The sequence below is a fragment of the Myotis yumanensis genome, unplaced genomic scaffold, assembly GCF_028538775.1.
Source record: "Myotis yumanensis isolate MYYU_CA2020_CCGP unplaced genomic scaffold, mMyoYum1.0.hap1 SCAF_16, whole genome shotgun sequence".
NCBI lineage: Eukaryota > Metazoa > Chordata > Mammalia > Chiroptera > Vespertilionidae > Myotis > Myotis yumanensis.
In genome coordinates, this window is record NW_027223767.1 from 40265085 (window position 1) to 40292381 (window position 27297).

A 27297-nucleotide genomic window follows, 5' to 3' on the forward strand; every position below is an offset into this window, starting at 1 on the left:
AACATATCTGGGGGCTGGTTGGGTTTCTAGGATTAGTGTTCAGGAGGTAGAAATGGGTAACAACGGGGGAGGTGTGATCTTCCCCAAGTGCCACACCAGGTATTAAAATAAACAGGCTCTTGGTCCTGGAGCTGAGGGTGGCAGAGAATAGAAATCTGGGTCCCAGCACCATCAGAAAAAGCATCAATGCATGAGGTGGGAGTAGCACGGCTCAAACCTGTGAGTCCTCAGCTGTTCTCTGGCCTCAGAAACGGCGTCCCTGAGCTCTCAGTATTTTGTAGTTGCCACTTTGTGGGCAGAGAAGGATCGTAACATATCACTATCTTGGGGCTTAGCAAGATTGGCCGTTGGCCTGGTGGCTCAGTGCAGAGGGAGGTGGGGGCCTATAAGGGGGACGCCGTAGCGCAGTGGTAAGGACACGGAGCTGGAAGACATGACTCTACTGCATCTCATGAAAAATGAACATAATGCTCAATTCAGGGGATGGTCAGGTATCATGAGCATAAAAGTGCTTTTACTGTTTTCAACTGCCACAAACACTGAGCATCACTGTAGAAGAGGAAGCAGACCAACAGCGTGAGTCTCTCTGGCCCCGAGAGCAGTTTCCCCCGGCCCCCACCCCAGCCTGGCAGACCTATGAAAGCTCTCAGGTGATGTAGAAATGTGCATCCAAGAGTTTAGAGCCTCTGCCCTAAGGATTCTCTGGGCCCCCGCTGACATGCTTAGCTGGTGCACCCAATTAGATCTCAGTAAGGCCCATCCCATTTCATCTTTGACCCTGAACCTCAACAAAGCCCACCCTGACCCCACTCCTGCCTTATTACATTTCTGTAATAAGAAATGTTACTCTTGCCCCAGCCGGCTTGGCTCAGTGGATAGAGCATTGGCCTGCGGACTGAAGGGTCCCAGGTTCGATTCTGGCCAAGGGCACATGCCTGGGTTGCGGGCTCCATCCCCAGAGTGGGGTGTGCAGGAGGCAGCCAATCGATGATTCTTTCTCATCATTGATGTTTCTATCTCTCTCCTTCTCCCTTCCTCTCTGAAATCAATAAAGAAATATATTAAAAAAAAAAAAAAAAAAAAAGAAATGTTACTCTTATTACCGTCGGGGCTAACTGCCGCCCAGCAATACAGAGTCAGCCAAAAAGCTCCCAGCAGCCAAAGGAAGTTCGCTCATGGTGCTTGGATCCAAGTAATAAAAACAGTTTATTCTGAGCACCTAAGTGCCGAGCATTGACTGTGCTCACCTACAGGAACTGGATTGGTGGGGAGGTTCAGGGACTAGTCCAAGGGCATCTCAGTGTTGGATCCCTCTGCCTCTTTCCTCCACTCCAGACTGTGGGAGATTTCAGAACCTGGGGTGGGTCCTCCATCTGGGTACCACCTGGGTCACATGCCCCAGTAACACATGCAGGTGACCTGAACTCCTTGGGAAGTTTGCTTTCCAGCAGCATTAATTCTATTCCCTTGGGGACACGCAGTCCGATCCAGGTCTGAAAGCCTTTTATAAATGGAGGGATTAGTGAAATGTCCTGAGTAATAGGAAACTGATGAGCTGTGCTGTGCTCCTTCTGCCCATGGGACCATCTGCCTGCGGCCCAGCAAGGGAGCTGCCAGGGAAGACAGATTGGCTCCTTCTGATCACTCCCTGCTTGAGGCGAGATGCCTGTGGTGGTGATGGTGTTCTGGGCTTGGTTCACAGGAGCCCCTGGATTTCTCCTCAGGCCAATCTTGATTCCGTCTAGCTAAATCCCCGGAGGCAGCCAAAGAAAAGTTCTAATAGTGTGGTTATCAGCACCCATCCCTCCCCTGGCCAGCTGTGTTTTGTTTGAGAATATCAGTTCTGAGAACAAAGTACATACACCAAATACTTCATTTTGTGTAAATGAAGAGTTTATTGAGGAAGACACAAGGTCAAGCTTCCCCCAACCCCCACCCTCCCCGAGAACAGATCCCAACAACAAGAGAATGATAAGCATTCTTAGGGTGACACCCCTCCCCCCTCCCCATTTCTCTCCAGAGTCCCAAGCTTCACAACACAGACACACTGAACAGGCTCGGGCAGGACAGACACTCAGGGAATCTCTGACCAGCAAAAGAGTTCTGGCTGTGTGTGTGCTTCCCTTGCCCTTTGTATGACACCAGCTGACGTGACAAAGACATACTGAGGCAGAGGAGAGGGAACGCAGGGCAATCTCCATTCCATTTCCCTAATTGGGCCGAGCTTGAAAAAGGCCAAAAGGGAAGCTGCGGTGGAGGCAATAGGTTCTGTCTCTTGGGGAGAGAGTCCTTTTCTGTGGAGCAGAACCCTCCCTAGGTGCTGGGGGAGCTCAGGAGGCAGCCTCCCCAAGGAGCCGAGTTCAGATGGGCTCGGTGAGGTCAGCTGAGAAAAGCAGTTATTCCGGTCACTGCTGGGGAGGCTGAGAGAAGCCTAGTTTCAGGGGCGGAGGAACATGGCCTGAAACAAAATTGTTTTGTCTGCTTACCCTGACACACTCCTCCTTTTGGAACTACAATTTGCTTTGAGAAGAGAATACAGTATTTGTAGTGTGAACTTTTACTGCTTGTATCCAACAAACTCTATGAATGATTTCCCAACCAGGGAACTTGATCAACCTGTTTTTCCCACCCACACACCACCAACCCATCCACTTCCCACACACAACCCTGTGTTACTTCTCTGTGCCCGAGGGGTGGTAGGCGCAGGAAATAATTCCTTTCCCCACCCAGCAAGTTTTCTCTTGGAGATTCTCAAGGTTTAAGAAACTGCTTTGGGAGACGTACTCCCCCAAGCTTTGCAAATGGTCTAAATCGGGGTCATTTCAGACATGGCAGGACGGGGGCTGGGGGACAGTTTCTGCTCTTGTTTTTTGTGTTGTTGTTTTTTTAAAATATATTTTTATTGATTTCAGAGAGGAAGGGAGTGGGAGAGATAGAAACATCAATGATGACAGAGAATCATTGATTGGCTGCCTCCTGCACACCCCTCTACTGGGGATCCCGCCGCCGCAACCCTGACGGCAACCCTGACTGGGAATCGAACCATGACCTCCTGGTTCATAGGTCAATGCTCAACCACTGAGCCACACCAGCTGGGCTTTGCTCTTGTTTTCTCTACGTTTCCTCCACTGGGACTCACTCGTAGGTCTGAGTCCAATATCAGGCCTTTGGACCCTGAAATGTCTCTGATTTAAGTAGGGGCAGCTGAGAAACAGTCTTGGTCGTGGACTCTGAATACTGAGTGCCAGGCAACACAAGTGCCCACAGATGAAACGGTGTGAACACTGCTAAACAGGTTGGTGTTTTGGGTTGCCTCTTGCATGCACCCCAACCAGGGTCAGAGAACCTGCAACCAAGGCATTCATTGACAAATCACACCCGGTGTGTTAATAAGCACGGGGATGTCACATCTCCCTATCTTTTGGGAGATGACAAGAACTGCTTAACCCTCTGAGATGATCTCAATTGCCTGGGAGCCTAAAGAACACGAGTCAAGAGCAAATCAGAGAGCTGCAGGGACCAAGGGAATCTGTGACATCTTTAAGCTTATCCCGTCTCTGCACCCACGCTGGGGGCCTCAAGAATTTCAGCTTCAGGAGCCTATGGGAAATATTAGCTACTCCTTCATTCTGGTATCTGGATTTACCTTCAAGTGACTGAAAAGATACTCTGCTGCCACCTGATGCCAATGAATGAAGTGCCAAAACCAGTGTGGAGTATGAGAAAAGCCATAAAGAAGCAGGCACAGAGAAGGCAAGAAAAAGGCATTGAGGAGAAAAAAACCGAGACACCACTGCAGTGAAAACAACACTGATGGGGATTTAGGGGACCCAGCCCCCCAGCTCTGCTACTGAACAGCTCACAGGCCTCAGGCAATAATACCCCCTTTGCCTTTTACTGTTTCCTTTTTTAGAAAAACAGCATTGGCTAAGTTATTAATTAAAGTCTGTTTCAACTCTAAAACTATGACTTTTGGTTCTGAAATGGACCTGAGAATTAAACCAAATACAGGACAGGGGGTGGGGGAAAGGTATTTTGGTTCCTGTTTCCCATCTCTACTCAAATTCCTTATTAGTGTCATTAATGGGTCAGAGCAGGGGAAAGGAATGTAGTAAGTTCTGATTTCTCTCAGCCTTGGTACCGACAGGCCCTATTCCTGCACCTAAAACAGCACTCCTGGAAGACCACTCTTCCCAACTGCAGAGCAATCAAATGAGAGGATAATACAGGGCAGGGGGATCACAAAGAAAAGGAGCTTGGAAAGGAAAAAAAAGTGAAAATCCAAATCCAAATGATGAGGGGCAAGGTTGCCATAGATGAGAAAACCCCTCACGGGGTGGGCAAGTAGCTGTGTCTTCCTCCAGGACTGCGGGAATGACGGCAGCTGTTTTCACACTTTGTAGCAATGATTACACTGCTCCCTCCATTTCTCTTATGTACAAAAATATAAAACAATAAAGTGCAGCTTACGTTTCAGTGACACTTTTCCTTGCTTTAATATTTTTTGTCTTTTTCTGCTTTTGAAATGAACTCTCAATTACAAAATATCAAACTACGCTAAAAAATGCCAGCCATTGGCCCGGTATGGAGAAGCCCACAAGTAAGGACAGACAGCAGCAACAGGAGGCAAAGGTGGGAAGTGATTGAAGCAGTGGTTACAGAGTTCACAGAAAGCTAACACTATCCGACAGGTTGCGGCCTAATTTAGCACAGGTTAGACTAGTCACTACCTTGGTGGGTGGCCTCAGTGTATTTAGGTTCAGCTTCTACACGGCAAAACAATTTCTTCTAGTTAAGAGTTCTTGGCTTGAACCGATCACAGGGTGGCCAGAGGGCACCAGAGCAGTCTATTAGTTTTTCAAAATGCTGTCGTAGACCTGATAGATGTACTGAGAGACTTCAGGAGCTCTACACTTCAGCGACAGCTGTTGGGAGGGAAAGGAGAAAAAAGATTAGCATGGAGATCGGCATTGACTCGAAAGGCAGCCAAGTAGTCAGGTTAAGAAACTCTTTCTGATACAGTGGGAGACGAGATCTATCACTGAGTAGTCAGAGAGATCCTGTTTGAGGTACTGCCCTATGGGTTTCAGAATTTTAATTTAATCAATGTCAGGTTATGCTGTGTTTCCACCTACATTTTATGTGGGTCTATGAGGTTAGGAAATATTCCATACTAAAAACATCCAAGTCTCTGACTATAGGGGCACAGCTGCTCGAATGCTTTGCTAAGCATCATCGAGATTATCCCCAAATGAAAAGGGAAGGGCTAAAGCCTTAACTTGCTGGTGGTCATTTCAGCTGTCTGCCTCTGTTTCTCAGTCCAACAGGGATGCTTATCTCAGTACAGGAGGATGTACAATCAAGTAAAATAAAAATATAAGCTAGCCAAGTCCAAGGTACTAGTGCTTTCTGTATTATATTGAGGAGAGCACACACTGTCATGAAGGGAAAATTAATTATCACAAAAAAGACATTTACTCAGTAACCAGACAGCAATTCATGCCAACAACTTAATCTTATTCTCTGCCTTTTTTAGAAGGCAAATCAGACACTTCTGATACCATTCTACTTCTCTAGCACCACCTCTTCTAGCCTAACAATTATCAAATAAAAATGAAAATATTAAAAGATTTCAATGTTGAACACTGAAATTTTCGCTTCATTGGTCAGCAAGTCCAAAATTTAAATCCAGACTCAGACTCAATCGTATTAGATTAGGCAAAATATTAGCACTATAACAGTGGAAGCATGCAAATTGCATTTAGAACCAGAAAATTTCATATTTGCTTTTTGAACTGCTAATACCATTGCTCTTATTATGTCTTTAATGATATGTAATTTTGCCTCTTTTTTTTTTGGTTAATCCTCACCCAAGGATATTTTTCTACTGATTTTTAGAGAGTGGAAGAGAGAGGGAAAGACAGAAACATTGATGTGAGAGAAACACATTGATTGGTTGCCTCTTGCATGCACCCCAAACAGGGTCAGAGAACCTGCGACCAAGGTACATGCCCTTGACCAGAATTGAACCCGGGACCCTTTGGTCCGCAGGCCAATGCTCTATCCACTGAGCCAAACTGGCTAGGGCCATTTTGTCTCTTTATTAATAAGACTAGAGGCCTGATGCACAAAATCTGTGCAAGAGTAGGCCTTCGCAGTCCCGGCCCTTGCAACCCCTCGCAGCCCGGAAGGTTGTCTGGAAGGTTGTTGCACTGTTCAGCCGTTCGGTTGATTTGCATAATATGTTTTTATTATTATAGATATTATTGATTTCAGATAGGATGGGGGAGGGGAAGAGAGACAAGGGGAGAGGGGGAAGGAGAGAGCGAGAGAAACATGAATATGAAATAGAAACATGACGCCCTGGCCGGTTCGGCTCAGTGGATAGAGTGTTGGCCTGTGGACTGAAAGGTCCCAGGTTCGATTCTGGTCAAGGGCATGTACCTTGGTTGCGGGCACATCCTCAGTGGGAGGTGTGTAGGAGGCAGCTGATCGATGTTTCTCTCTCATCGATGTTTCTAACTCTCTATCTCTCTCCCTTCCTCTCTGTAAAAAATCAATAAAATATATTAAAAAAGAAAAGAAAAGAAATAGAAACATCAAAAGGCTGCCTCCCATACATATTCCGACTGGGGATCGAATCTGCAACCTAGGTATGTGTCCTGACCAGGAATTAAACCTGCAAAATTTTGGTTTACGGAATGATGCTCCAACCAACTGAGCCACCTGGCTAGGACATTAAAAAAACAAGAACAAAAAAAACCTTTGTAATGAAATACAGTAAGGATTGGGGTGGGGGAATAATTTATCATTCTCTCAGAAGAGTAAGGGACTATCAGTTCTCATGTACTGGTACTGGGCTCAACCAGACAGATTTTTTTCCTCCTAAATTGGTAGCTGAGATCAGATCAATAGTACAATGGGTGTTTAGGGTGATGAGGGGAAGGAAATGGATCCGAAAGATTTTGAAGTCTGGAACACATTTAGGGGAATGGATTAGGCCCGTGTCAGACTGTAAAGAAAAATTTAGATGGTTTTGTGGGCAGTAGGAATCTAGTCACCAGATGGATAGAAAATAGGAAAGGGGACAAGGAAACATTAACAAACTTATTATATACAAATACAGGGGAGGCAGAGAGGTGGTAGTGGGTATAAACGGGCACACCTTGAGAATAGGGTCTCATGGGACTATTTCTTACAACTGCATGTGAATCTACAATGATCTCAAAATGAAAAATTTAAAAATACATAGGGTAGGAAATGTCCTTCAACAGGTGAACAGATAAACTGTTGTATATCTATATAGTGGATTACGACTTCGTCTAAAAAAGAACAACCTATTGATACATGCAACAATTTAGGTGGATATCATGGGTATTGTAATAAGTGGAAAAAAAAATAGTCTCAAAATGTTACATGTTATATGAATTTAATGGAGGACTACATATCAGTGGTTTCCAGGGGTTAGAGCAGGCGTGAGAGTCTAAATATAACGAGATAGCAAGAGGGAGTTTTTGTTACGATGGAACAGTTCTGGGTTCTGACTGTAGTGGTAGTTATACAAATCTATACATGTGATAAGATTTCATAGTATTGTACACTACACAACAGAGTACTAGAAAGACTCATCTGTGGTCTTGTTAGTATTATTTTATCAATATCATTTCCATTTGAAAATGCACAATGGAAATGTAAGATGTTATCAATGGGGAAGCTGGGTGAAAGACACATGGGAACTCTATGTACCATTTAAAAAACTTTTTGCAAGTCAAATTATTTCAAATGAAGAAGTTAAACTTAAAAAATTAAAAAAAAATTTTTTTATTGATTTCAGAAAGGAAGGGAGGGGGAGAGATAGAAACATCAATGATGAGAGAGAATCATCAATAGGCTGCCTGCTGTATGCCCCCGCACTGGGGATTAAGCCCGAAACCTGGGCATGTGCCCTTGACTGGAATCAAACCCAGGACCCTTCAGTCCGCAGGCCAATGCTCTATCCAATGAGCCAAACCAGCGAGGGCGTTACTAATCATTCTTAACTTTGGTTTCCTGAGATAACCATGCTTCTTTGACCCAACTGAGATGAAAAATAAAAGGATGGACAAAAACACATGGACTGGTGGTGGACAAGGTGGGTGGGTGGAGAGTACACTTTATGAGGGAAGCCCAAAGTTTCCCAGCTCACAAATGCTTGGGCAATAATATGACTTGATAGGACTCAGCAGCTCACACACATGCTCACCAAGGGAGGGAACTAGTGGGAAAAACACCAAGAATTTTCAGTTCTGGATGGTACTATGACCTTGATGCATACTAGTGAAAACAGACTTGACTATTAAAATTAAGGAATGCAATCACAGACTTTTATCAGCTAAATGGCTAAAAGGCTCCCTTAATCTACTAATTAGCTTCTTCAGAGTTATTCAATATTGAATCTTATTCTCTTTTATCGCTTTCCTGTCCCCTCCTTTAAAAGAGCCTACAGAAACCTCAAACATAACAAAAGAATAAAATATGTTTCCCACCCAAGTTGTTTTTACCTTTACTTTGCAAAATGCAAATGACAAACAACATCCTATTGGGAGATCACATTTGAGAATAGCAAACAAATGCCCAGTGTCTAGGGTATAAATCTTGCTTAACAAAGGAATGTGCTCCTGTCCTAAAAGCACTGTCAGCATTTAAATTTTAATCCATTGTAGCACTGAAGGAAGTTTTCTAAACTAACGTTCCCTTTAGGCTGCCAAAAACGTGTTCCATTTTGCCTTACCTTTCATAAAAGTATTTCAGGATGAATAATGCTAAAAAACAAAAAGTCTCAGGTGTTCACGACTCCGATACCATTAGGTGGTGAACTCCAAAAGCAGGAAAGAAGGCCTCCCTGAAATGAGCTTGTTATGGGGCCACATGCACAGATAGGCTAGGTATGTATTAATTGAGACTGAAAAAGTTGCCCTGTTTTGTAAGCAACTCTATATATTTTAGGGAAAGTGAGGCACTCTTGCTGCAGAGGCACCATGCCTGTACTGATAGGGCAGCCACTGCAAAGAGGTCTTCCAAAGAGGCAACGGAGGACTTCTTTATTGACTACTTGTTTTGACATATGGGGTCTGAAGCACCTCTTCCAGGTCTTTCCAGGGTGCTAAGAAAAAATGAAAGGGCTCTTACCTCCCTCCTTGAACCCATCTCACCCATTCCGAGAAGGGCCTTACCGTATAATTGGGGTTTCCAGGCTGGATACGTAGCTCAGCCAAGATCCAAATGCCATTAGTGAGCTTCAGAGATTGGTACAGCATGTCCTGCCCTTCCACATTCCTCTTGGCAATAGTATAAACGTTGTTGTTTTGCAACTTGCTGGAAACAGTGTCTAGAAACACAGATTCAAAATATCAAGCAAATGCTTACTAACTCTCTTCTGACATCCTAATGGCCACATGTGCTGAAATCCCAACAAGTACCATTCTATGCGCACATTTCAGAAAGCCCTTCTCCCATAACAGCAAAGGGTGAGGAAGAGGCTCTTGAAGTGCCTATCACATTCCAGGACAGAAAACAGGACAAGGGGCAGCTAAGTATTAGTATAAGAAATACCTGAGGAGATACAGTAGGTCAAAGAGGTTGGTATTAACTGGTGCTAGACAGGTAAAAATGGTCTGAAGAGGACAAAGACAGAAATGGGTGTGAGTGTGCCAGGGTGACTCCTGTGTTGGTATTCATGTTTGGAACGCTGGTCCCAGAGTCACAGGAGACTCAGACTGACGATCAAATCCACAACACTACTTCCTAGTCACTACTACTTCACTGTGAGCCCCTCTGGCCTCAACGGCCAGAATCAGAAAACAGCAGAGTGGCAGAAATCCTGCAAGTCAAATTTGTTAACATGGACGTTTAAGTTTTTGTTTTTTTTTAAAGCAGGCAAATGATTCCTAAAGCTTGTAGGGAATACCATGACTTCAAATTAATAATGAAACAAACTATCTCAATAAAAGACTTTGAGAAATACTGAAATTGTATAAAGATGATTATTACAAGGCCCCGTAACCTCAGCTGCTGTTGCTCGTTACAGATTGGAGGCCCTTAGTCACCAATCCAGGTAACAACAGAATGGGGCCTTCCTTGTGACCACAGCATCAAAGAGACATGACATTTTAGAATTAAAGGTCATTTCTCTCTTCTTGTTTTCTTACTGCTAATATGGAAGATGTTGCAGCATCAAAGAGAAACTTTAATAGAGATTATGAACACTGCTTCTTGGTTGACAGTTTATTATGTTCATTTCTGATGAGAATTTAATTTACTCATGCCAACTTTAGGAACTAACTTCTTTCCATATAAAAATCTGTCATATTCTATTGTGCTCTCTAGGAAAAGGTTGCCACGACGGACAGTCTTTATGCTCTCCGAGCACAGGGATCCTGAAGTTTTTCAACACTGTGCTTCCCACAGTACCTGGAACGCAATGGATACCTGCCATCAATACCTGTGAATAGGCCTCTGACTCAGGTGTTGGTGATGCTGATATGTATATAGCATCACAGTCATTAAAAAACCTTCTTGCCCTGACATCTTTCTCCCACGGTCAAACCAGTGAAAGCTCAGGGTAGGAGGCACTAAAGTCCATTCATTAAACATTTTCACTACACCCAGTTATTACTTAACTTTTCCCCTTTTAATTCCAAAGGTTTTCACTAGCACCAAGCAGAGTAGTTAAGAACTGGCTCTCTTTGAGGAGCCAGAATGTGTATCTTAGGTTAGTTATTAGTTATATGCAATACTGTTGGAGAAGGAGGCCTCAATATGCTTTTTTACTCACCTCTGAGGGACCAGGCAGTTCTGATTGTCACCTTGGTTCTCACATTGAAGAATTCCTGCAGCCTAGACCGGGTTACTAGGCAATGTCACCAGCTGGAGTGTGGCTAATACCTTTTGACAGGGCTGTCTTTAAAACATGGGGGCTTGCTTTAAGTTGTAAAGCCATTCCTAACTTTCAAGGCTCTTGGCCATTTCCAAGGAAGTGGAAAGCACACTTGGTAGGATCCTTTATTGAAGAGCCACCTTGTTGCATAGGTACAAATATGTTCTAGACAATGTATACAACAAGGCTCAGATTCCTAAAGACATTTCATGATCTACCACCTCTGTAAGAGATGATAGGCTAAGAAGCAGAAGCATACAAATACACATACACACTCACCCCTTCTAGAGTTAGAAAACATGGCCATCAGCCAGGCAGAGTAAGCAAGTTGAATGGATGTAACTATAATACGTATGGAAGCATTCTGGCCAGGAACCTGGCTCTGCTCCTCCTGAATGGCTGTGGCATTATTTCTATCGAAATACTGAATGGAGGGCGTGCTCAATAACTTAGGAATATGTGTGAGTCAATTTTTATGAATCTTAGATACTAGGTTTGAGCTTGAGGATGTATAGATGGCAGGATAATCAGACTCTACTAAATATACCTATTAAAAATGGCAATGAAAGCCAGGTATGATAAGGCTTCCCAGCCAGACTGGGATAGACTTCCTGACAAGGTATTCGGTATTTTTCATACACCCGAACTCTTGGGAAACAAGATGGAATCTTACAGTTTTGAAACTTTGAGAATAAGAAGTAATGCCCCAAAGAGTAAAAAAAAAGATGGTCAAATATAATTATACAGCTGACCCTCGAACAACACAGGCTTGAAATGCCTGGTCCACTTAGAAGTGAGTTTTTCAATTGACCCAAGCAGTTCAAATCCGAGTGTTCACGGGTCAAGTGGTGGTTGGAAATCTGTATGTGGAGGGCTGACTTAAGTTATCCGCAAACTTTTGACTGCATGGTGGTCAGTGTCCCTAACCCTTGCACTGTTCAAGGGTCAACTGTACTTGCTTCAAGATGTGATTTCTTCTGGTTCATTTGTCTTCCTCAAATTTGGCTCTTTGGGTCTGGGGCCTAAAATCTTAGAAGGAATAGATGTGGTCTCCCTTCCTTCATCTTCCTACTTTAGCTAGGTCACCTCTTCCAGCAGCAGTAAGAGTAAAAAGACAGTGCTTAGAGAGTGGGAAGAGGGGAATTTGCATTTGGCACCTACCTATGGTATTCATTAGCAAGTTCAAAACCACTATTACTGCTGAAAATAACATTTCCATTTATGAGATGTTACAGAGGATGGGGAGAACCACACCAAAATAAAGAAACAGAGCTAACCCTGGCCTACCTCTCCTGCCAAAAAAAAATATGTCCCTCATGACAAAATGGGTTTACAGTTGTGAGTACATGTAACACAGTTTATTCTTGTATTATTTATTAACTTAAGGCCTGGTGCACAAGTTCGTGCATGGGAGGGGTCCCTCGGCCTGGCCGGTGATCTAAGCTTATTGGGGGGGGGTGGGGGGAAGGACCCCGGGAGGTTGGCCAGCTGGCCTCCCCCTAATCGGGGCCTATCAGGGGGCCAGCTGGCAGGGGGGAGGGGCCACAGGAGGCCAGCCAGTGTGTGTGTGGGGGAGGGGCCATGGGAGGTTGGCTGTGGGAGCGCACTGACCACCAGGGTGCAGCTACTATGTTGAGCGTCTGCCCCCTGGTGGTCAGTGTGTGTCACAGCGACTGGTTGACCGGTTGTTCCAGTCGTAACAGTTGCTTAAGGCTTTTTTATATATAGATTATTGTATTATTTTCCATATGAACAATTGTAAAACTACTTTTGCCTACTCCTGTATAAACAACATGCCTCTGAGCTTTTCAGAGCATAATAAACATTAAAAAAAAAGGTTTGTAGACTGCTTGCCAGAAAGATTCCTTTCTAGATATGGCTAGAGTTGCAACTACTTATTTACCTAAGACAGTGGTCCCAGACATATACCAAACCTAAATGCAGCTATAATGGTAAGCTACAAAACAGATTCATACAGATCTCTTGACACCAGTAGAGATGACTAGTACTAGAAAGCAGGGAGACCCATAAGTTAGTGCCTTTCTGATCTAGTATTTTCATAACTAGTGGCACCACCAGCACCCCTATCACATATGCCTTTCTATTAAGATCTGATTAATTATTAAGGCTTGGGAAGAGAGTTTCTTCTTTAGAAAGAAATGGAGGAGCAAAAGTAAAAGCTCAATGCTAGGTTGGTAAGTCCTTTAAGCTTGTAACTTCCCATAGCCCTCAGACTGTTACTGCCATCTGTCAAATGTCTACTCTGGCACAGAAAAGCTATTTAAAGTGTTGGTGCTATTGTGATTAGGGCAGATCAGCTGGAAAGGATGGTATTTTTAGCTCTCAGCTAGACCCAGGGTGTTGAATCAGAAGGCACTAAACCTGGAAACATTCATGTTAATAGAGCTTCAAGAATGGAAGTGCAAAGGCCAGGGCACTCCAGACCTTGGGGTGGAAGCAGATGGAAAGCGAGAAAGGATTAGCTTCTTGAAAGACTAGCAGTGGTTTAGTGTGGGAAAATGATGGCTTGGGCTCCTGGAGAACACAGAGAGGCTGCTCTCCTTCTACTCCATGTGCTGTGTCACCATAGAGCTGTGTAACGCCGGAAAACCCATTTGCTGGCATTTGGAGCACCCAAGGCCAGGAGAAACTGGCATGGAGCCATGGCAGAACTGATCAGAACGGAATTGCTCCGAGAAACTGGTCCAGGCTACATCAAAGGACACAGCCCCACTGGGAGAAAGGCCAGATACTTCTTTGGCAAGATCACGAATGTATATCAAGGTACAAGAGTGCTCACGATTCCAATCCGGAAGCAGGGAGATCTTTTCTATTGTTTTGGCAGGCCAGACTAAGTTATCCAAACTTCCTCCCCTCCCGTTTAAAGCATATTCCTTTCATACTGGATGTCAGAAACCAAATCTTTCCAATTAGTCTGGCCTTCCTCTGTGTCTATAGGCCAATGTTTCCCAGATCGTGTTCAAGGAACTCTTGTGGTCCAAAAAAGGTTAACATTCTGTAATTTTAAATGCCAGTCAACAATGATCTAAATAGGTGTTCTCAGTGTAGGACTCCTCAGCTTTTAGTGTGCTAATGTGCAATAGCAACTTCTAAGACAGGCACATCGTGCACTGCATTTTTTCAACTTTAATTGACCATAGGACCACCCCCCATCCCCCCTTTAAAAGAACAAATATTTTCAGGAGCATAATATACGAAATGTTGACAAAGGACCAACTACCACAAGGGTAACTATAACGAAGGGCTTGGGCTTTTCCAAGCTGGGTACAGAGGCTGCTTCTCTTAATAGGATACATGCTGGCTCTTAGCATTAGCAGCCAGCGTGGACCTGAAAGCTTCCTGAAGCACCTGACGTCCTCCTGAAGAACAGCTTGTTGTACTGTGGAAAGTTGCCCAACCTCCTACACTCATCAAATGAGTTTTGTGGTGAACCTCACAGAGAGTGACAGGAAACACTGTCATCTACCTAGAACATGGCAGAAAAAGCAGCTCAATTTGAGTATGGTTGTGTGTGTGCGTGTGTGTGCACGCGCATGTGCACACGTGTGTACTAGTAACAGCAAAAATTCTGGTTTTGTTGCATAAAGACATAACCAGTCATGGTGAGAAACCTAGACCAAGAATATGTTGGAAAGAAGGCAGATATATGGTATACCTGAAGAAAATCAATTAACTAGTTATTACAATAAAAATTATAGAAGACTTATCTCCTCAAACACCTCTCCAAGGGCTCTGGAGAAACCTTGTCAGAAAAGATCTGTCTGAACAGAGCATGAATACATCATAGAGCCCAAAACACTAAAATTAAAAAGAAAAATTTGGAGCGAGAAGACAGTTTTTTCCTCTCTGTACCTGCCATACTGCCTCTTTCAGTACTATGCTCTAGCTATAAGGGGATGGCAGCATAAGAAAAACACTTATGAGAACCGGCAACATATGGGGAATGAAATGAGGGGTAAATGAAGAAAAAGGAGGTATGGACCAAGCACCAAGGCTAACTTTTATTTAAACTTAACCTTGTATTAACCTAAAGAGACTGGACAAAGGCAGGACTCTGAACAGCTTAGTGCTCCTTCCACTCTTGAGGAACACTTCAGTGAATAAAGCCCTAGGGACTGATAGCTGCCATTGTTTCTCCTCTTGTGTTACTTCTATTATGGTAATATGGTAATAAAAATAACTACAAAAGGGTCTGGGGTTTTTTAATGGCGATTAAAGAGGTTAGTATCATGATAAATGCTGATACAAGGCAAGAAAGAAAAAGGTTACCAACTAGTCTTTAATCAACTATGATGTATTCTTATTTAATAACAAACACAAGATTCTAAATAAGGATATCAGAGTCACTTTTCCTTCCATACTGAAGGTAGATAATAAAGGAAAAATAGTCCTTTTAATTCTAGGGAGAGTATACATCCTTAAATGCCATTTCAATTATTCGATGGCTTATAGGATGTTCAAATAATATGACTAACACATGTTCAACTACTGAATTGCGAAGATGGAACCATTCTAGCTTGTTTCTTAAATCTGTTGGCTTATAGTAATCTAGTATCTACATCAAAACATCTCAGATTGCCGAGGCCGGTTTGGCTCAGTGGATAGAGCGTCGGCCTGCGGACTGGGGGGTCCCGGGTTCGATTCCGGTCGGGGGCATGTGCCTGGGTTGCGGGCGCATCCCCAGTGGGAGATGTGCGGGAGGCGGCTGATCGGTGTTTCTCTCTCATCGATGTTTCTGACTCTCTATCTCTCTACCCTTTCTCTCTGTGGAAAATCAATAAAATATATTTAAAAAAAAAAAAAAAAAAACAAAAAAAAAAACAAAAAAAAAACAAAAAAAAACATCTCAGATTTTTAAAGAGAAGTTTTCAAAGTAATATATCTACCATATAACCACTAGAAACAAGGTAGGTATAAAAAGAAGAGGTAAATAAAGACAAAAAATTAAATGTAGTCATTACTCACCAGCATTTAAATGACATTCCTTAATCTGAAACTGAAGTTCATTTTCATTGGGAATATCCTTCCATGTTGCAAGAAAGACCTGGCGCTCTGCATGGGGAAGCAGAGGGAAAGGAAGGATGTGCACAATCTGTCAATATTCTGATTTCTGATGACTTGCACCATTTCTCCTTTCGAGTGCTGGCTCTTACAATAGCAATACAGCCAGGGGTAGCCTGGGCCTGGAGCCGATTTTTGGCCATGCAGAGATGCTATACTCCAAGTCAATTAATCCCGCATCAGTAGTACTAAGATACATTGGAAGAGCTTACACGTAGGGTTTAGTTTTGGCTCTACTGTTTTTCCTATTTGGTAACTTTGGGTAAGTTTGTAACCTTTCTGATCCTTAATTTCACCATATGTCTGTCTTGCTTACCCAAAGAGGACTGTAAGAACCAAGTCAATTAAGTGCCAATACAATTTAATATGTACCAATATATACTAGTTTTATTAGATGGTGCTTTTATAAGTAAGGGAATAGAGAAATGTCAACAACCACATGAGTAATATTAGTGGTTTATTACAAATTACTATAATTATAATGAAAAAGTGTGAAATAGTGAGAGAATTACAAAAATGTGACAGAGAAACCAGTGAGCAAATGTTGGAAAAATGGCACCAACAGACTTGCTCAATGCAGGATTGCCACAAACTTCCAAATGCAGTATCTGTGAAGTGTAGTAAAATGAGGTATGCCTGTACTCTGTATGCTGGGGTGACGGGGTGACTCAGAAAAATGGCATTGTAATTTAGAGACCAACAGCAAAACAAGACCACTGTGACTCAGGCGAATACATAATTAGCAATTATTAGAGCTTTAGAATAGCCTTACCCATCCCATTTTTTTTCAAACTTCAAAATAACTTGTACTGCCCTAACCGGTTTGGCTCAGTGGATAGAGTGTCGGCCTGCGGACTGAAAGGTCCCAGGTTCGATTCCAGTCAAGGGCATGTACCTTGGTTGCGGGCACATCCCCAGTAGGGAGGTGTGCAGAGGCAGCTGATCGATGTTTCTCTCTCATGGATGTTTCTAACTCTCTATTTTTCTCCCTTCCTCTCTGTAAAAAATCAATAAAATATATTTAAAAAAAATAACTTGTACTTTTGGGCTATGCTCCGCCTAACATTCAGAGGAAGGGCAAAGGTATAGTTGCCAGGACAGGAGGACATACTCACCCATTTTGCCATCTTCTACAAAAAGCACATTGAGTGGGATGAGGCAGCTGAAGTAGAAGACATCAATATTGTTTTTCACAGCTACCTGCCAGGAAAGAACAAGGGAAAATTAGAACACAGAAAAGAACATTTATGTGTCTTGAAATATATCACCCTATTTCTTTTCTCCTTTAGATAGAGCAGGACCCCTCAAATCAAGACACACCAGCCCATACATTGCAAAGCATATCCTTACTCATTGCACTGTCAGAGTGAGTACTGGGACAACCTGCAACACCACCTCTCTCTAGGAGGATTTCCAGGGGGAATGAATTCAAGGCACAAGTTCCATACCCAGAATTCTATTCAATTATTCCTTTGTTTCTATGGTTATTAACAGTAGTTGCTGCTACCACCTACCTATTAATGATATAATTTCTAATACTCACTATTACCATCCCAAAGTAGTTGTCACTCCCTTTTCATTTTACAGATGGGGAACTGAGGTTCAAAAAGATCCAGGGTCACACTGCTAGTACACAGAAGGACCAGGCTCAAATGCAATTTGTATGACCCTAAAACCTGATCCCCCCCCTCTCCAAAATAAGTGGTCATACTGCCCCTTATCTTTTTTTAGATGTTGGTTTTAAAGTTGTTTCTTTTATAAAATCTTATTACTTTTTTAAAAAATTTTTTTAAATATATTTTTTAATTGCTTAAATTATTACAAAGAGTATTACATATTTCTCCTTTTTTTCCCCCGCCCTTGACAATCCTCTGGCCTCCCCTACCCCCCAGTGTCTCATGTCCATTGGTTATGCTTATATGCATGCATACAAGTTCTTTGGTTGATCTCTTACCACCCCCCCTGCCCCTCCAACCTCCCCGGCCTTCCTGCTGTAGTTTGACAGTGTGTTCGAGGCAACTCTGCCTCTGTATCTATTATCTGTATCTATTATAAACTTTTGAACAATAATAAAATCTTATTTCTTAAGTCTTATGGTTGGAAAACCTTTGGGTCAAATACTGGTACAACAGACGACTATAAGAAGAAAGGCCTTTGGCCCTGGCCAAGTGGCTTAGTTGATTGGAGCATCGTCCTATACACCAAAAGGTTGCGGGTTCCATCTCTGGTTGGGGCACATACGGTAGGCAACTGACTGGTGTGTTTTTTTTCTTTCCCCTCCCTCCCTCCCTCCCTCTCTCCTTTCCCTCAAATCAATAAATATATCCTCAGGTGAGGATTTAAAAAAAAGAAAAAGTCTTTGAGCAAGCAAAGAAATGAGTTTTCTTCTCACAATACAAGCTTCCATGGCCCTTTCAATTCAGAGCACACTGTTTATATTTTTTAAAAAGTTAGTACTTTTATTCAGGGGCAACACTGGTTGGCATATACATTCAGAAACAGGCAGCTTCCAGTGAGGCAGATTATAAGAACCATACACTGTAAGAAGGGAGAAGAGGAGGAGAATTGCTTTAAACCACCACTTCCCACTGGTTTCTGTCATTAGTGACTTTCCTAGTCATGCTCTTGGCACTGCAGGAAAACATTTCTCTGGGCAAGTTCTATAATCAGTAACCATGCCCATTTCTCTTTCATTTTGCTCTAAGAAAACAAAGAGTGGGGGGGAGTGCCTATCTAGCACCACTATATCCCCACCCCCAACACTTTGTGGGGACAAATGCCCACACTTCAACAGCATATCTACTCTTCATCAAACTTTGGCTATGAGCTCCAAATATCCTCTTTCCAAAGACTTACTATCTTCCCAACCTTAAATAGTACCTTTATTTCCTCCTCCATAGTTTGGTTATGTCTACTTGACAGTCTTTCTGTTCTCTCTCCCAGAAGAATTCATCAATTACTTTCCTTGTAACTTGTGTGTCTTTTTTCCAAGAAAAACGATTTTAAATATGATAATGTTACATGCAATAAACACCAATTATTCAAGAAAAATGATCTTACATATAATATTATAAGCAATAAACATTAATATTTCAAGAATAAAAGGATTTTAAGTATAATATTACCAAAACTGTACTAACATAGCATATCACAAAAGTTGTAGGAAATATTAAAAATCTGCAAATAACAGGAGTAACTGTGTTTTTAACCTTTCAATTACCAACCTCCTAGGAGTGATCTATATCACATAATTTGATGCCCAAAATGCTGGAACAGCAGGATTCTCAAGAAGTTAGAGAATGGTGAATATAAGTGGAGAAACTAACCTTAGGAAAAGAGGGACTTTTGACATTTTAGAGGTGCTAGAGTACCACTTCAAAAGATTTATACCAGTGTGGGCCTCTGGGAAAGAGGCATTGTCTAATTAATATTTAGTCAGTATTGAGAGAAGGAGAATTCATTTCAAATAAGGGCACCAAGAGGATAGAGGAGTGTCAGCTTTATAAAGGGCATTTAGAGGTGAAAACTGGGGTGGTATAATGTGGTTACATGAAGGTCTTATGTGAAATGCAAAGTGATTATCTACTATTATCTTTGAATATAAAGCAGCCATATTTCACAATGTGCCATTCATTCGTTTATTCATGTTTACTATGTCCTAACCATTTGATATATAAAGAATACAGGATAATCCTCATCCTCCAAGGAATAATACTGGTGGTACTTAACCAAAAACTTAAATATCTTGTTGGGAGGGAATCCATATTCCAATTGGAGCTCTTTAGCAATGAAACGGACATGAAAAGCTCCTCTAGGTTAGGTTAGCAGTGCTAAACCACTATGCTTGCGGATGCTTTTAATACATAGACGTAGGCCATGGACCCTCTTTCTGAAAAATGTGCATGCAACATTTGACATACAATTTCAGGGTTCCTGGACTTCTGTTCTACATAATTCTAAGAAGCTGGGAAAAGCAGAAACAATGGACACAGTGGTTCAGAACATGAACCTGGGAACCAGATCAGACGTGATTTCAAATTCTGACTCTTCTTACTGGTTGTGTGATTTTGGGCAAGTAGTACCCACTCAGTTTCCTGTCTGTAGAATGGAGATAACAACAGTATTGAATGCATGGGTTATTATAAGATAATGAGTTAATATTTGCAAAGCACTTAGAATGGTGCCTTAAAATAAGTATTATAACAAGTGTTTGTTAAGGAAAAATTCCCGGTCTTCCGTTTTACTGTTTTTACTCGGAATTTTTCATAATTAAGGACGATCATATTAGACTTACTGGACATCTTACACATGCTCAAATGTAGCACTACTACTATGTTAAGAGATCGGAAGAGATAAAAAGGCTTATTAGCAAACCGTTAGCTTCATGCCTCTTCTTGCTACTGTGCCCTTGGTAAAATATCATCTTTTGACAAGATCAACTGCACACAGATCACTCTTTGGGAGGAAGTGTTTCAACTCTTTTCCATTAGTTTTTCAAAATCTGCACTTTGCAGCTCTCAAACTTTTACTCTTGGCCTGAGATGCATTTCAAACTCACAGCTCTGTGCCTCTTTACCCGCTGTTCTTTCTACTTAATAAAGTCTTCTGAAGTTTTAGCTGTCTGGAAAATATGTAATCTTTTTTATTGATTTGAGAGAGTAAGAGAGAGAGAGATTTGTTGTATCACTTACTTATGCATTCATTAGTTGATTATTGTATATGCCCTGACCAGGGATTGAACCCATAACCTGGGACTGTGGTTGGCAAACCGCGGCTCTCGAGCCACGGTTTGCCGACCACTGATCTGGGATGTTGCTTTTAAACAACTGAGCTACCTGGCCAGGGCTCTATGTAATCTTAAGATTCAGTTCAAGCTTGAGATTTCTCAGGATAGCTCTTATCCTTCCCCGTATAGCTCCCAGTGCATACACTTCCACTGCAGCATACAATTGGTTTAGTACTAACTTTACACCTGTCTCACCCTGAACACAATGAGCTCCTCGAGTGCAGGGGCTCTCATTTTTCTCTAGCATACTAGTGGCTCAATGAATATCTGTTGCATGAAATTAAGGTGAAGATATTGAGCAAATGGAATTAAATACTCATTTCTCATCCTTTTTTCCTACCTCTACATCATTTATGTGCATAACATAATCCCAACATCTCTCTCATTACACAAATTGATACTGAATGAAGCAGGGATGGGGTGATATGTGGGCTCTTTTAGTTTCAAATCACTCAGCTAAAATAACATCTATATGCTAAGGAAGAATAACATATGTATTCACAAAGAATACTAGATTCTCCAAGGATATGCCAATCACTCCTCAGGAGTTAAGGCATAAAAGAATCAAGGGAACACAGTATGAAGCCAGTTAGATTCCAATCCAGATGGTAGTTACTTTTAAAGAGAACTAAGTCAACCTTAAAGAGTATGATATTGATTTCTTTGGAAGTAGGAGGGAGGTCGTTTTTTTTTTTTAATTAACTATCCTAACAGGTATAACCCAGACAAGTTGGGGAACTATTTTCCAAGAGCTTTAATACATCAATACCTACCTTGCCTATTAGATATCAATTATCACGTATATATCCAACTGCCTACTTGGTATGTTTACTTAGATAGTATTTCAAATGAACATGTCCAAAATAAATTCCTGCTCTCTCCTCCTCATCCTTAAAATAACCTGCTGTCCTTCCAAACTCAGGAAATGGAATACTGCAAAGCCTTTTAATGGTCTCCCAGCTTCTGTTCTTGCCTTCCCCACTCCGTACACCTACCTTCCTCAGTCTATTCTTGACACAACAGCCAGAGTAAACTTAAAATGTAGGTCAGCTCACAAATACTTCTCTGCTCAAACCTCCAATGACTTCCAATCTCACTCAGAATAAAAATTAAAGTTACAATTGCTTAGAACCTAATGCCTATTACCTCTGATTGTATGTGCTACGACTCTTCTCATGCTCGCTCCATGTCAGCCACAGGAGCCTGTTGTTGAGCTCCTTGCACATGCCAGGCACACTCCTCTCTCATGGCTTTTTGCATTTGCTGTTCCTTTGTCTGGTATTCTCTTCCTTCAGTAATATGCACTGCTCATTCCCAGCCTCCTTTAGGTTTTTACTTTTATCAAATATTAGAGGCCTGGTGCATGAATTCGTGCACCAGTGGGGTCCTTTGGCCTGGCCTACAGGATTGGGCTGAAACCGGCTCTCGGACATCCCCCGAGGGGTCCTGGATTGTGAGAGGGCACAGACAAGGCTGAGGGACCCCACCGGTGCACGATCGGGGCCAGGGAGGGACTATGGGAGGGCTCCACCCCAGCAGCAAGCTAGCCTACTGGTTGGATCATCTGCCCCCGGTGGTGGTCAGTGCACATCATAGCGAGTGGTTGAGCGGCCTTAGCATATCATTAGCATATTACACTTTGGTTGAATGGCCAACTGGATGACCAGACACTTAACATATTAGGCTTTTATTATACTAGTATAGGATTATCTTTTCAGGTAGCTCTTGCATGACCAACATACTTATAAAATTACACCACTCAATCTCCAATTCTAGGATTCCCCACTTCAATCTGCTTTATTTTTCTTCATTGCTCTCATCTGACATACTATTTTACTAATTTGTTGGTTTACTGCCTGTCCCCATGCCTCGTGTCCCACCTCCAGTAGAATATGAGTTCCATAAGGAAGAGATTTCTGCCTCTTGTTCACTCTGTATTCTGTTCCTAGAACAGGAACTGGCACTCATATTGAGTAGAAGTACACAATATAAATAATGATTGTAAAATATATTATTCAAAGTTCCGAACAAACATTTAGGTTTAGTCAAGATATAAACTTGTTCTAAAGTTTCCAAAAGAACAGCACTTCTCAAGTTTTTTCTAGTCTCTATCCCTTAACAGAAGAGGGATGCATGGACATACATACTGGGGTGGAGGTAGGAAGAAGGGTCAGGATTAGAAGTATACTACTAAGTAGCCCATCATAAAACAAAATTTCTTTGAAGTTGCATGCTATTCCATAATGCATCTATATGTTAATATAAAAATGTATTTCTCCTTTACTTTTTAGTAAAACTGATGCTCCACAAAAATCTGTCATGTGTATTTGTCAGCTTCAAGTACCTCCTTAGCAGTGCGTTTTTAAAAACTATGGGTCATGCCCCAGCTTGGGTTGGAGCATCCTCCCGTACACCAAAAAGTTTCAGGTTCGATCCCAAGTTGGGGCATATACGTAGGTTGAAGGTTTGATCCCCGGTCAGGGTGCTTATGGGAGGCAACCAATTGATGTTTCTCTCTCTCTTTCTCCCTGTTCCCTTCGCTCTAAAAGCAATTAAGCATTGATCTATGAACCAGGAGGTCACGGTTTGATTCCTGGTCAGGGCACATGCTGGGGTTGTAGGCTTGATTCCGTGTGGGGCATTGCAAAAGGCAGCTGATGAATGATTCTCTCTCATCATTGATGTTTCTATCTCTCCCTGCCTCTCCCTTCCTCTTTGAAATTAATAAAAAATATTTTAAAAAATAAAAGCAATAAACACACCCTTGGGTGAGGATTAAAAATCATTAACAACTGCGGGTCACAACCAAATGGTGGTTCTTAAAATTAGTTTAGTGGTCTGGAACTGGCATCAAAAAGAGAATAGAAAATATCATAGTGTATTTCATGAAGAGTAAGTAATGTTTCCTGAAAGTGTTTCAGTTTTATGTATGTATTGTGTGTGTATATATATTATGTAACATATATTTTTTACTGTTAAGTTGTAGTCAGTAAGTATAAAAGCCATTAATACTCATACACCAAATTAAAAGCAAGTAGTGAAGAAATGGGTTCAATGAGCTAAGGGACAAAATGCACACCTGAGCTTCTACTTTGAGGATGCCTACAGCAGATCACACAGATGGTACCAAGGAGCAGATTACCTAATACTCTGTTCCTAGTCGGTCACGTGCAACATGTGGCCATAACAATATTAACTTGCCTCACATGGACATCAATAGGAAGAGCAAATAGAAATGATTCCAAGGCACTTGGAAAACACAAAAGGAAGCTATAAATGCTTAAGAATAATAATGATTTTTAAAAGTTACTTTCAGTGGCTGCTGGGGAAAGAGCAGCCTGTCAGCTTCAGCCTGTAACCTGCAATTAGTTTCTTTCCATAGTATAGGAAGCCTGCTGCAGTAGCTGCAGCCTCTTTATGGTGGCACAGCTGGAGACGAACAGGCTAAATTAATATTCTAACCTTGTTCCAGTGTACTCAAAAGTACTATAAAAAGGTACTAGATGAACTCAGTCTGAACTCTGGCAAATGCAGCCTCTCACCACAGATAACCACAGGAGGCACAGCCCCAAGAAAAACCAAGGCAAGTGGCACACAGCTCACCTTTGAGAGTATATCATCTACACTTCCATGATGTCACTTGTGACCTTTCCAAGTCTCTAAAGAATACTTTTTCTTTTATTCCTGCTCTCTACTTAGCTTTTGGAAGGATTATTTACAGGCTGGTCCAACCTAAGACCAGGCAGTGACGCTGACCATCTTCATTTCTCTGAGAAATGATGATTCTAATGGGTTTCCAGCTCCACGCCAACTAGTCAATAGATCCTAGGGGAATGGCTCTGAGGGACAGGTTTTTAATGACACTGACTCCCAACTGTGTGATAAATGTCATCTGAGACTCAAGCAGACGTGGCTCTTTCTCCTAGCGGCTGGAGTTAAATCTACCTGTTCTATGTTTCTAGTCAATGCCCAAAAGACCTACCATATTTAGGTTAAATATGGTCTCCCATTTCAAACCCATCTGAAGACCAGTGAGAAAGCCAGTGTGGCCAGAGTGGAGTAAGGGAGGGAGTAGCATGGCTAGATCTCATAGGGCTCTGTGGACCAATATTAGGATTTTGGTTCTGCTTAGAAAAATATAAACACTTCCAGATTGGCGATGGAAATCTCAGTATAACACAGCGGTGGTATGGCCTAGAAGTACACAGCTGTCACAAACTCTGATAGGATATACCTATGTGGAGAGGGTCACTGGGAGCTGCGTGCTTCACAAGGAACCCAGTCAAGGGAAAATAATGCTAAGATATATTGCATCTGTTCCTGCTCCAGGTAGTTTTCTTGTTTTCTAAAAAGTTTTCTATGTTAGGCAAAATATATCAGAAAGTTGCAGCAAATGTACATGTAATCTCTTTCTGCCTGTACAGAACCCACTTGCCATACTATACTGACCAATCTGGTTACAAACACCAAATTATCTCTTCCTCCACAAGTCTACAACAAAATTACTCTATAGTTTCAGTTGCTAGAAATAAACAGCAATATTTTCACAGGCCTTTCATTCTGCCTGACAAATTCCCCAAAACGTAAGGTTTTACCTTAAATAGGTTCTGCCAGACCTGTGTGGGCTCTAAACCTTAAGGTATCAATCTCTATTTTTTCCCCTTTGATGACAGCTTTGTGTACCTTGATAGGACTGGCTGATGTGCCCTCAGTTGCAGTTTTTGCACTTTAGAATACTATTTACACTAACAATATGAACTGTTTGCTGTGTAGGACTTATTGGTAAACTTAAAATACACTCAATATATACTGTACTGAATCATAAAATGGTGAAGACAGAATTAGTAAACTACCAGTTAAAGTGATTAGCTATTCCACACCCCAATCTGGTATGTCTTGGGACAAAAGACCCAAGGAAACTCAATAGAAAAAAACAGACCTCTGTAATAAGAATGAATGAACATCATTCATTTTAAAATCTTCGAATAAAACTGATTTAGAACCTAATCTAGGTTCTAGATAATAAGGATACAGTCTTAGGTTAGTTAACAGCAAGTCAGAAATCAAATAGGTTCACAGGTGTGCCTACTGGACAGAAAAAGGGCATTGGCAACCAAAATGATTAGGTACATGGGCAGGACAATGTGCAGAGATGCGACAGAAATTACTGTTAGGAACCCAGCGCGAGCTATGGAACTAAGAAGTTCTGTGCTTTCATATTTGGAGTATCTGACTTCCAAACTCCTTCAATGGTTCCTGAAAAGAAATGTTGCCACGAAACCAAGGAGCACCATTCATTTTCACACTTAAAAAAAAAAAAATTAAATAATATGTTCCTTAGTTTCCAAACTGTAACTGATACTAAATACATTTACCAGTTTTACTTCTAATTGGTTTTTATTAAAATTAGAACAATAGACGGACATTTATTTGCAGTACATACAAATAAATGTCCTTCCATAAATTTAGGCTTTCCTGAAGTGGAATAAAAATGAAAAAAAAAAAAAAAAAAAATAGAGAGACCAAGATGGCGGCATAGGTAAACACCGGAGACCGCTGCCGCAAACAACCATTTCAAAAATACAACTAAAAGACGGAACGGACATCACCCAGAACCACAGGAAGGCTGGCTGAAGAGAGACTCTACAACTAGAAGGAAAGAGAACAGCAAACCGAGGCTCAGAGGAGGCGCAGTGTGGAAAATACAAAGGTACCGAGGTGCGCGCGAAAGCGGGCTGGTGGCTGAGGGCGCGGTTGTCGTTTTCGGTCGGGAGTGAGTCTCAGACTCTGGGCTCCAGATCCGGGCGAGTCTCTAGGGACCCAGACTCAAACGGGAGAAGCGGGATTATCCGGCATCAGTTGGAACCTGAGGGCAGCTTTCTCTCCGAGGTTTGCAGCGGCTGCCGGGGTTCTGAGAAGCAGAGCCTCTGGGAACGGGACTGAGAGCGGCCATAACTGCTCCTCCGCCCGCCCTGTTGATCCCGCCCCGCCCAAACCCTGCGCACAGCCATTTGCCGATCTCCTCAGGCAAAGGCTGGATTAGCGCCTCCCCAGAAGACAGACGTTTTCCACACAGCTGATTCCTACAGCCAGTCGGCCTGGTGGTCAAATCCCTCTAGTGTTAACTACAACAATTAAGGCTTGGCTAGAACAAGACTGCGCACAAAGACCACAAGGGGGTGCACCAAGAAAGCATAAAAGATGCGGAGACAAAAAAACATGACAGAAATGGAGGATATGGAGCTAAGAATCGCAATTTTGAGGGCTTGCTATAAACTTGAGCAGAGCCTCACGAAAACTAATGAGAGCCTCGATGCTACGATAGAGAAATTAGAAAGTAAGCATACACAGACTGAAATAAAGAATATTATACCAAATAGCAGACCAGAGGAGCACAAGAATCAAACCAAAGATTCGACAAAAAACACCCAACTGGAAAAGCAAAATGAAAAAAGAATCCGAAAGTGTGAAGATAGTGTAAGGAGCCTCTGGGACAGCTTCAAGCGCACTAATA

The 27297-nt window shown here is 42.1% G+C and overlaps 1 protein-coding gene across 3 annotated transcripts in view; it reads right to left on the reverse strand.

Moving 5' to 3' along the window:
- Window positions 1-1974: 1974 nt before the first annotated feature.
- Window positions 1975-27297, reverse strand: part of AP2B1 (adaptor related protein complex 2 subunit beta 1) — a 103074-nt gene continuing 77751 nt past the window's right edge. For all 3 annotated transcript variants that reach the window (XM_070394887.1, XM_070394884.1, XM_070394886.1), the window contains 4 exons: window positions 17113-17197; window positions 15902-15988; window positions 9213-9367; window positions 1975-4925 (listed from right to left, as the gene is read on the reverse strand). In XM_070394887.1, the coding sequence (XP_070250988.1) occupies window positions 4851-4925; window positions 9213-9367; window positions 15902-15988; window positions 17113-17197 (402 nt within the window). In that variant the 3' untranslated portion in view covers window positions 1975-4850. The remainder of the gene's footprint in view (window positions 4926-9212; window positions 9368-15901; window positions 15989-17112; window positions 17198-27297) is intronic.